The 11,582-nt window shown below is 35.8% G+C and overlaps 1 protein-coding gene across 1 annotated transcript; it reads right to left on the bottom strand.

The window, feature by feature from the left end:
• Window positions 1-438: 438 nt before the first annotated feature.
• CISD2 (CDGSH iron sulfur domain 2) lies at window positions 439-11,544 on the bottom strand. The gene is made up of 3 exons (XM_027117029.1): window positions 11,357-11,544; window positions 2,573-2,787; window positions 439-931 (listed from the first exon to the last, which is right to left on the bottom strand). The coding sequence occupies exons 1-3, from the start codon at window positions 11,457-11,459 to the stop codon at window positions 842-844; spliced, it is 408 nt and encodes a 135-aa protein (XP_026972830.1). The 5' UTR covers window positions 11,460-11,544; the 3' UTR covers window positions 439-841.
• Between the last annotated feature and the right edge of the window lie 38 nt (window positions 11,545-11,582).

Here is an 11,582-nt window from a genome sequence, read left to right as displayed (position 1 = left end):
AAAAATGTTCATATAGACTCAGTTTTGAACACTGAACTCTTATCATCTTAAGATAAATTCAGATTTACTTTATTTTTAATTGACCTTCAAATTGCAGCAGCTCACGAGGTTTAGCTGTAAGTGTTCTTGCCACCCCACCCTGTCACTGAGTCAGACATACACACAACACATGTAAACAGACACAAACAAGTCTTTTATAAAGTAAACAAGTCTTTTATAATGTAAATAATCGTTCCTTGTTGAAACTTTTTATACCCAGTTCCTGTCTTTTCTGAAATTGGGATATTCGTATTTATAGAGAACAATATTTATAAAGTAAAGAGTTTCTCTTTGAAAACTCAAGCAATTCTTGACAGCAATAGTTTTCTTTTTGATCTAAAAAGCATGGAATACAGAAGGCCAAAAGGGGAAAAATCACTTCAAATGATCAAAACAGAAGAGCACTAAAAAATAATATATTTAATAATATAGAGAGAAATTTTTAAAGTACAGTTTCTTTTGAAAATATTGACATTCAAACAAACAGCTTTGGACTCACTGTCAAAAGCTTTCTCAATTAAAATTTAAACATGTTGGTTTTATTGTAGGAAGATACATTAATTCTTTGAAGTCAGAATGAAAGGGTTGCACAATTTAATTTTTATATAAATGACTGTTTGAATATACAAAGTATCAAATATAAACAGTAGTGTAACAAGAAAATAAATTGGCAGAAATAATTATTCAACCAGTAGCAATAATTAAGACCACCATTTGAAAGATCTTCTATAAACAAAGAATGGAAAAATACTGTTATAAGTTTTTACAGCACACAATTGAATTCCATTCGAATTCATTACTATTATACTTCCTTCTTCTTCAGTATTAGCGGACCCACATTATCTCCTGTCAATTCATTGTGTTTATTATGTGAACCATCACAGGCAGGAAACTAAAAAGGAAAAAAATTACAAGTGTTATTCTTTAAATGATTCAATAAATAGAAATATTTGTGACATGCTCTTATAAAGAAAAGGCCATTACTTTGGGGGGAGAAACACATCAGATAGCTTTCCTGAGTAACAGATATATTCTCTATCTAACCTAACTACATTCCAATACTACAGCAAATCTAACAAATTTAAGTATTTAATTATTTGGTAGATTTTAAATAAAAAGCTTTGGATGATTCCAAACAAGTCAATACAGTAGTTATAAAAGGACATCAAAATAAGCTCTTATTTTCTATAAAGCTCTAAATCTGAGCTCACCTCATTACTTATTTTAAATTTTAAAAGGATGTAATTTAAATTCAAAATAAATGATTTCATAACGTTTTCTTACTATAAAACTCATGTACACTGTAACACTTAAAAAATACTTTAAAAATATTTTTAAAAACTTACTCATAGGTAACAATAATTAACATTCTGGTATATTTTTTCCTCTGTACTGTGTACTCATTTTTTTTAAGCAAAATTGAGATCATACTGTAATACGCTTTTCTAGCTTATATTACATCATGCTCCCATGTTATTAAATATTCTTTAAAAAACATGGCTTTTCATAGCTTCCTAATATCCCATCACTTGTATTATACCATACTTTAACCATTCCTCTATTATCAGATAGCTAGACTGTTTCTAAGATTTTGTTATTACAAAGGATGTGATGATGAGCATTATTGTATTTAAAGCCTCAAACAGCCTACGATCAAACTAGATCTCATCAACTACTTATAATTTATCACTCCAAACTACTCCTTTTTTTGGTTTATTATTTTTAATTGAAGTATAGCTGCTTTACAATGTTGTGTTAATTACTACTGTACAGCAAAGTGATTCAGTTATATACATACATACATTCTTTTCTTAAAAAAATATTCTTTTCCATTATGGTTTACCACAGGATATTGAATAGTTCTCTGTGCTGTACAGTAGGACCTTGTTGTTTAGCCATCCTATATATACTAGTTTGCATCTGCTGACCCCAACCTCCCACTCCACCCCTCCCCCAACCCCTTCCCCACTGGCAAGCACCAGTCGGTTCTCTATGTCTGTGATTCTGTTTCTGCTTCATTGATAGGTTCATTTGTGTCATACTTTAGATTCCACATATAAGTAATATCATACTGTATCAATATCTGTATTTCTCTGTCTGACTTACTTCACTTAGTAAGATAATCTCTAGTTGCATCCATCAAACTCACTTTTAATTTCCACATTAAAAATCATCCGTAATTATACTTACCATTTACTAACTCATACTACATACAAGGCACTGTACATACATCGTCTCACTAAATCCTCAAAAATTTCTGTGATATTGATATATTATCAGATTTTAAAACACCTGACGATCAGAGTAATAAAGATTAAGTAATTTGCCCAACCAAGTTTCTGTGCTGGTCTAACTTTTCTAATGTAGGAAATATAGTGATCATTAAGAGGCGACCTTTAATTTAGAGTAGACTTTCAGTGCTGAATACTATGAAAAAATCCCTAATCTCACAGGACCACAAAACTGGGGATTTAAGAAGCAAAACCATTTTAACTGCACAAAATTTTAGTGGACACGTAAATGGACATCTTACCGTCTTAGAACGCCAACACCTACAATAAGCTGCTTTAGTAAGACACAAATCTTCAATGTTTATCTCATTCACCACTTTGGGATTTTCCTTTTGTATTTTAAGATTAATCAAGCTATCCTTCTGTTGCTTTTTCTTCGGGAGAAATGGACGAACCGCAAGGTAGCCAAGTAGTGCAAGTACACCAAGGAAAGGCAATAACCGAAGCCATTCTGAAACTAAACATGTACAGATTTGTTAAAGTCTGCGTGCTCTTGTAATAGAACTCAAATAGGGATGGACTGCGAGATTGGGATTGACATGTACACTACCATGTTTAAAACAGATGACCAACAAGGACCTACTGTAAAAACAAAAAATAAAAATTAAAAAAAAAGGAACTTAAACAGCATGTCTCATCTTTGAGCTTATTCTTTATCTATTCTTCACTTCTCACTTTAATTTCTTAACTATCTAACTTATCTGTAAAACTGTGAATAAGGCACCTATACCTAGGACCATCTTATTTTATTTGTTGGTTGACTTGAGACTTTTGAAACTGGAAAACAAAATTTTCAGAAATGGGTCCTCTACCAAATATCCTATAATTATCCTCACTAAGTATATTTGTGTTTAGTTTTATTTCAGGAATTATGATCACCATAATTATAAACTAAATTCAATGTGATATATTTTATAGGTTTAGAAAACATTTCCACCATGTCTAAAATCATACAACAGAATATCCCGTAATAGCTTACCACTGATTTATAATTTCAGAAAGAATACGTCTTCAATGCTTTAATTTACATTTTTTGGTAAGGCAGAGTGATTCCTAAAGAAATACCTAAATGTTGTGTAAAAGCTATTTTAAAGAGCTAGTCGAAATTTTCACATCTTGAATATTCTCATTAGATACATCTTATTCATGAAAGCCTTCTGTAGTACGCAGCACTGTCTTAGGGGGATAGGGAATATAAGTGATATAAATGAAATTTATATCACTTATAAATGATATGTTTCTCCTATGCCTGTGGAGACAAACACACCAGGAAGCCAAGATAACTGTCTCAGCATGCATTTATCAAATGTTGGCTAGTACTCTGCCTCTGCTGGGCTCTGCAGGGAATCCTTTGCCTTTAAAGAGTTATCATCTGTCATCCTTCACTGAATGCTAACCTGATATCTTGCTAATAAACACTATGTAGAAATAGCTTAGTGGAGAAAAAGAAAAATTGAAGGTCATGTGCTAAGGCATACTAATAAATATTAATGATAAATGAACAGACTATGCTAAGAGTGCAACTGTATTACCTCGTTTAACACTGTGTTAGTTTAAACAACTGTATTTGGTAGGCACCATTATTATTCCCATTTTTCATGTGCATAAACTGTAGCTTAAGCAGGTTTAGTCCAGGACAGTAAGTGCAAAGCCTGTTCTCAATCACTATGAATGAAATTCAACCCATCTAAACGTTTTTTTTTTTTTTTTTTTTTTTTGCAGTACGCGGGCCTCTCACTGTTGTAGCGTCTCCCGTTGCGGAGCACAGGCTCTGGACGGGCAGGCTCAGCGGCCATGGTTCACAGGCCCAGCCGCTCCGCAGCATGTGGGATCTTCCCGGACCCGGGCACGAACCCGTGTCCCCTGCATCGGCAGGCGGATTCTCAACCACTGCGCCACCAGGGAAGCCCCCAGATCTAAACTTTTATCTGTTCTTCTCTCAGTAAATCTACTCAAAGACTGGCTTAATATTAACTCTTCCAAAATGAAATTATTTTTGATACAACACCACGCCAAAGGTTTGTTATGAGTTGTGGACGAATCAACCTATTTACGTATGAATAGCACCTGTAAGAGTGCCTGGCACAGAGAAGTTACACAATAAATGGTAGTTTCTATTAAGATTATGGAGATTGGAGCAACTCCCCTGAAAAAAATCTTTCGCTAACTAAACCTGACTATGTCATATAGTAGAAATCTTCGGGGATATAATCTTTTAGTCACCAGAATGAAATTCTGTAACGGTAAGATCCTGCCAGTCAAGCTGGCTGTTCTATTCTCATAAGAAGAGTGGAAAGACTCCACAGAAATCTTTTTTTTTTTTTTTTTGCGGTACGCGGGCCTCCCACTGCTGTGGCCTCTCTTGTCGCGGAGTACAGGCTCCGGACGTGCAGGCTCAGCGGCCATGGCTCACGGGCCCAGCCGCTCCGCGGCATGTGGGATCCTCCCAGACCGGCGCACGAACCTGTGTCCCCTGCAACGGCAGGCGGACTCCCAACCACTGCGCCACCAGGGAAGCCCCACATAAATCTTTTGAATGAATTAAAGTTCTGGAAATGACAAAGAACTGTTTCTTGTGGGGGAGGGGTCTACCTACAGATCTGTGCTGTCCAATACAGTAACCACTAGCCACACTGTTTTGATTTGTACCCAGGATTCTGTTTTACTCAGGTATGGTAAGATGACAGACATGGAGACAACTGCGTTGAAAGAAAAGTTTACTTACAATTCCCAAGAGGAGGGGGCACACCGTGCCACCCAGGACCACATGGGGAAGTACGAGGCTTGGTCACAGGCAGAAGGTAAAAGGGCACAAGCTTTTATTGTGGTTTCTACAGAAAAGGCAAGGTAGGGCAGAGTAAACATTTAGGACTGGCTGGCTTGAATAATTTCAGTGGGCTCTGGGCTATAGGGGTGGTCCCTAGTTGTCTCATATCTGGCCCTGGGTGATTTAGGGCAGGGGAAATACTGGCTTGGTAAGTGAGAGTTAGATAAAGGAAGTGGTTGGAGTGTACGCTTTGGATTGGTTGGTTTGCATATGAAAAGTATGCTCACAGGCAAGTAGTTTACTATCTCCTGGCATTAGCCAGTCCTTGGAGGGGGCAAGTTCTCCCTGGCCAGCACGGCCCCCAAGTTGTCCGAGTATCATAAAATATAGAAAATAAAAAACACAATTAATACACATGTGGCTATTTAAATAAATTAAGTAAAATTCAGAAGTCAGTTTCTAAGACATACCAGTCACATTTCAGCAGCTCAAGGGCTACATGTGGCTAGTGGTTACCGTATTTGACAGCAGAGAACATTTCTATCATCACAGAAAGGCTTCTGGATAGTGCTGCTATAGACCAGTGTTCCTATAAAGTACCATCTCTATAACATGGCAAGGCTACTTTGACAGTTTCAATTCCCACAAATATCCCATCCCTCATGTACTTGAAGCCAGCCAAAGCTACTTATTACCTAGTGACAGGCTTCCTGTGTCCTTTGCATAAGGAATTCCTTCTGTCTGCCATGTCTTTCTATCTGTGGCCTGACTCATGTGGACCATTTAAAACAGGGGTCAAATATGCCTCCTCCAGAAATCTTTCTTCATTTCCCAAAGCAAAATTAATCACTCCCTCCTTTGCTTCCAAGCCCCTTTTCCGAAGTTTCTTTTATCATACTACTGTTATCTGTTTATAAAGTTGATTCTTCCATGAGCCTGTAGGAAAAGGAGCTGTGTACTACTCTTCCTGGCGCAAAGTAGATACCTCATAAATGTTAAATGAGTGACTTAATGAATGTAGAGCATAAATGTCAGTCCCCTTCTCACTCACCATATTGTACCGTAATTATTTATTTATACTTATTTTCTAGATCAGGCAATAAATATCTTAGATTGTTATTGGCCCCAACATCCAGTATAGTATCTTGAAACAGTACTTATTCAATACATGTTTTTTGAATGGAGAATAACATTAAGTATTATTATGTATACTACAAAATTAAAAAGTCACGAGAGGTTAAGTGATTCAAAGTAAAAAAGTAAATGAGAATGTAAAGATGAAAACATTAACTTAGATTCTTAAGTTTAGCATTTCCTAGCTTAACACACAAATCTCAGGGAATAAATGGTATTAATACTGTTTTAAAATCTACTTCAGAAAACATTGTCCTTCCACACTTAATTCCTTGGTAAAACACTACTCTATAGTAATACAGTGATGAAAGGTACTATTATTTCCTACAACAAAGTAACAATTTATACAACAGTCTTGTTTAATAAAATCTACTTTTTAAAGATGACAAACTTCAATTTAACTACAGAAAAGATAATAAAGGAAAATAATAGTCTGTAAAGCTCAATTAAATCATTTTAAGTACATTTATTAAGGCTGATTTTTGATGAATAAATATTAAATACAGAAAAATCAAACAAGAAATTAAAAAACAACCTTTAAGATTGGCTATTTCCTATGAACCTGTTTGATCTATATTGAGCTACTGCAGATACATTAGGTACTGTGAAGGGAAATCTATTACCTACTAACTGTTAGGTATAATGTATATTTTGTACAGTACACTTTTAAATTGTTTTAGGATTATCAGAAATAGCATTTATTTTACAAAATTTGAAAATTTAGAAAAGTTGTAAAAAACAAAATAACTTTTAATCCCACCATTCAAGAGTTGGTAACATTTTGTTGTATTTCTATTTTGCTGTATTTTTTTTCCTTTTTAAAAAGGTTGCATATAATGATACTATAAAAATAATACTGGCAACTTGACTGCTGATAATTTCATAACTTTTTTTTATGTATCATTATGGGTAAAACATAGAAATGACTTCATTTCTGAACCACAGAAAGATGAAAGTAAAATATTTTTAATGGATGGCATTACTATTACCACTTAAAACCTAATATACGTTATTCAGGACCAAAGGGCCAATAAAATGAAATTAATAATCAATTTTAAAATCTTTTTTTCCACTCACGACTATAAATACAACAGTGTCCCAGTATTTAGAGCACTGCCTGGCCCATAGTAAGTGCTCAATAAATACTTGATGACTTGAGGAATTCTAAATTGCAGAGTGGTTACATGGAAGAAAATGTTTTAATGACATCAAAATTGTTCTCCACAAAGGCTAGTATAATCTTTAATTACACTGACTTTTAAATACAGTCGGTCTACCTAGGAAAAGGGGAAAAAACTTTTACAACTTACAGTAACTATGTAAATATTTTACCAAATTCTCAAAAATAAAAGTTTTCTAAAATAAAATTCTTCAATCTTTCAGAAATAACCTTTATTATTTACATGTTAATAAATGCAACTCTTCAGTTTGAACTTAATGATTTATTACCCTTATTAAAAAAACTCACCTTTTGTTCTGTTTAAAAAAACAATTGAGGTAAATTTACATACAATAAACAGATCTTAGGTGTTTAGCTCTGAGCTGTGACAATTAAATATACCCTTGTAGCCTCCGCTGAAAATGAGTAAAAATATGTAAAATATTTTCATCACCCCAGAAAGTATTCTCCTGTCCCCTTCTAGTCTATCTCCCCACCACTGATTCCTATACCCGAAGGTTTTTTCACTCAATATAAAATTTTTGAGATTCATCCAGTGATTAATTTGTTCCTTTTTATTACTAATCAGTATTCCACTCTATGAATATACCATAATTCCTTTATCCACTCTCCTGTTGCTAGGTACTTAGGTTGCTTACAGTTTGGGATTATCATAAATAAGGCTGCTATGAACATGCTTTCAACTGTTCCATTTCTTAAATTCTTTGCTCAAAATTGGCCCTTTCTAGAGCTAATGCCCTTGAAGGGTCAGCTCTGACATGTTTGTGTTACTCTGGGAAAAATATTATTATAGTCTTAGGATTCATTGCTTTGTCTTTAGGAGCAAAACCATTACTTTTCAAAGCAGCTACCTAGTTTAAGTGGGGTAGAACTACTATATTCAAAGTTTCATAGCTAGCTTTTAAATCTAGATATAAACTTTTCTGACTTTTGAATGGGAAGTTTTGTTATTCTATTTTAAAATTTATATGACAGGGAAAGCTTTTTTAAAAGTCAATGTATTTGAGTACATTATACTTCCAAAGGGCAGAATTACACTAATTTACCTTAAAAGCCTCACTCTTAACAATGTAACCTAAACAAAGATAGATAAGGCATTTCTGATAGATAAGGGCTATCTATAAATACTGTATAGTAATTAAGGATCTTCAAGTGTTTACTAAGAACGCAGAGTCATCATGAGAGAGTCCATTGCTTTTAAAAAACCACTGGGTCTAAACAGGGAAGGAAAAACAGGCAACAATAATGAGAATTGAAACTTTTTTTTTGCTCTAATTGTCATAGATAGAAAATGAAAATATTTTTGGTCCGGTAGACATTTTAAACAATTATATTGAAAAGTTATCTTCCAGGTTTTAATTTCAGCAAAGAAAAAAAGTCTAAGATGGATTCTACAAGAAGTTCATTCAAGAGAGCCAAATGTCATTAGCTATTACCATCTAATCAGGAGGCGAGACCCAGAGAGGAAATTGGTCATTGCAATTTTTCTTTCATAGTGCTCCCAAACAGATTCTGCAACTGTTATATTCTCATTATCCAGTGCCAAACAGACTATCTCATTTTTGTCATAAAGTAGTTATTACAAATATGTTAACGTTTCCTAAATAAATGGACATTACAATGAGAACTAAATTGTCCCATCGTAATGGGACTTAAGTTAAATATGCACTATAAAGATATTTATCAGAGTTGTCATTATTTCTGAGAATTGGTCTTCACATTAACTATTTAACAGCTTTAAAGAAGAAACTACTATAAATTATTGATTCAAGAGGGAAAAGGTTTAGGTTGAGTTTCCTTAATGCCTTTAAGGAATTAGGAATCCCTGAGAAGAAAGACAGTAGGAATCCCTGAGAAGAAAAAAAAAAGGTTTGAAAATCTTCTAATCGCTAAATCAAATATCGTACTTTCCAATCTGCTTCAACTATACTCTGTTTACAGAAAATTGAAATGAATATAAAACCTGCTACAATCAGAATCAACACACATAATTCAGGTTTAACTGGACTGAGGTGGGAGCAAGGGGACTTTTTTCTTTCTTGACTATTAAAAACTCAGCTGTTAATTTATGCAAATATTTAAGGTAAGTTGGCAACTGGGAACAAATGTCACAAAATGATCATATCCTTTTGACCTGGTATTACCATTTAGTGAATATATTCAAGGGTATAATTCAAAGAAGGAAAAAAATAACAATTGGTACAGAGCTACTTACCACTGAACATTATGAATAAAATATATATATAAAAACATTCCAAATTTCCAGCTGCAGGGGAATGGTTAGGCCTACTGTGATGCTAATCTATAATAAGATTATATACATACGTAGTTATTACAACAAGATAAGGAATACATTAAAATATGTAAAGTACTTCAATAAAAGAAATGATAAGGGGAGAAAAAGGCAAAATTTTACATAATTGCTGCAATCTATCAGAATAAACTAGTAAAATCAACAGAAGACTGATGTTTACAAACACATGATTTGAAAGTTTTTTCATTTTGTTACTTTTATGTTGTTCCTATGTTTAGATATTTCTTTTTAATGTTTATTACTCAGTTACCACTCTTTCTATTCAATTACATGCTTTCTATCAAACCCCTTAACATCTAAAAGTGTTAAAAATCTCACAATCCATTTGTCAAGAGCAAATGTCTATGACCATTATGCAAAGAATTTCTAGATTTAGAACAGTCATCTAGTTTATCACATTTTAATCTATCCACCTCCAGACACTGCTTTTTTTTTTTTTTTTTAATCTCTGAGAGGGGATAGCTCTCAAAGCACCATTTGTTTGGTAAAGTATTCTCTAATTAAAGAAAAAAAATTTCTTGAACATGGAGCTAAAATCCATGTTCAAATAACTATCACTAATTTGGCCCTAGTTGTCTTTTGGTCTACACAGAATAAATCTTATTTTTCTTCCGCTGGTCAGCCTTCCAAATACTGTATTTTAAGTCAGCTACCATAGATCTCCAGACTGCTCCAAGCTAAGCAGCCCTATTTACCTCAGAATTATCTTAATTCATGCTTACATACCCTGGTAGTCAGGACATATGAATTCAATGTTTGCTTTATTAATATGTTTTTCCCCCCCCTCATCATCCTAATCAGTCCCTGTGTCTGGTTCACCAATATCCCAACTTACATTGTAAAGCTCAGAACCCAACAAAATCTTCCAAGTGTTGACTGCATTCTGGAAATTTTCATCCTTTAGATGTGAAATCCCGAGTTCTGGGTTCTATTTTGTAAAGGAGGGAACTTAAGTACAGGATGTTACATATATTCATTAAATTTCATTTTCTAATTTTTGGTCCATCATACTAGCAAAGGTATCTTTCTTTCAACTCCAGGAAACTAAATTGCCTCCAGGCCCGTAGTAATGGAGGTGACCTCAAATGACCCCATGATAGGTCAACTCTCTCCTATAGGATTGGAGTTTATTTTCTAATTTTGTTGCTAAATAAAACAGCAATACATATTATGTGCATGTCTGTGTTTCTCTCCCACACAGTCACACCCACACGATGTGGGTAAAACCCAGCCAAGAGCTGGGACAGTCTGATACACAGTGCCTTAGATAACGATGACTTACCCTGCTTTAAACAGGCACACTGCAGGGAGCGATGGAGATGAAAGAGATGGGCCCGTTCCCAACTCAGCACCTTCTCTGCAAAAACCTGGTCTCTCGCCACGTAAAGATACTGGCTACAGCCACGAGGATAAGCACCTCGGGCCGCCAAGTACCGAGAGGTGGCCTCACACACGCTCCCAGGCAGCAGCGCCGGCGCACGCCCACCTCCCTCGGGGCGCAGACTCACCGGGTCACGAGCCATCCGCCAAGCTCCGCCCCGCCCCTCGGCCCGAGGGTTTTTAGATGCCCGCCCCCACCCTCCGCCTTGGGAAGCTTACAAGGATGGGGACTGGGTGAAGGCAAAGATTACCTGTGAGCTGGGCGAACCCGGTAATGCTCTCGGGGACTGGGAGCCGCTTAAGATACGCGGGGAGCTGCACCTTCACGATGCGGGCCACGCTCTCCAGCACCATCCTGGCCAGCGCCGTCCGCTCCTCGCCCGACCCCCGCCGCTCTCCGGCCGAGCTGCCGCGCCTGCGCCGAGAGCGGAAGCGGCCGGCGGGCGCTTGCAGCCCGGACCGGGCGGGGCGGGGTTG

Source organism: Aethalodelphis obliquidens, unplaced genomic scaffold (assembly GCF_003676395.1).
Source record: "Aethalodelphis obliquidens isolate GAN/ISIS:26980383/991018 unplaced genomic scaffold, ASM367639v1 scaffold17, whole genome shotgun sequence".
Classification (NCBI taxonomy): domain Eukaryota; kingdom Metazoa; phylum Chordata; class Mammalia; order Artiodactyla; family Delphinidae; genus Aethalodelphis; species Aethalodelphis obliquidens.
This window is presented reverse-complemented; position numbering and strand designations above follow the sequence as displayed.

What these genes read in the sequence shown, in the direction of transcription:
- CISD2 (XM_027117029.1), bottom strand. Translation starts at nt 11,459, where the DNA reads ATGGTGCTGGAGAGCGTGGCCCGCATCGTGAAGGTGCAGCTCCCCGCG. An exon ending in CGGGTTCGCCCAGCTCACAG is followed by an intron (nt 2,788 to 11,356) that starts GTAATCTTTGCC and finishes GTACATGTTTAG; the next exon opens with TTTCAGAATGGCTTCGGTTA. An exon ending in GGTGTTGGCGTTCTAAGACG is followed by an intron (nt 932 to 2,572) that starts GTAAGATGTCCA and finishes TTTCCTTTTTAG; the next exon opens with TTTCCTGCCTGTGATGGTTC.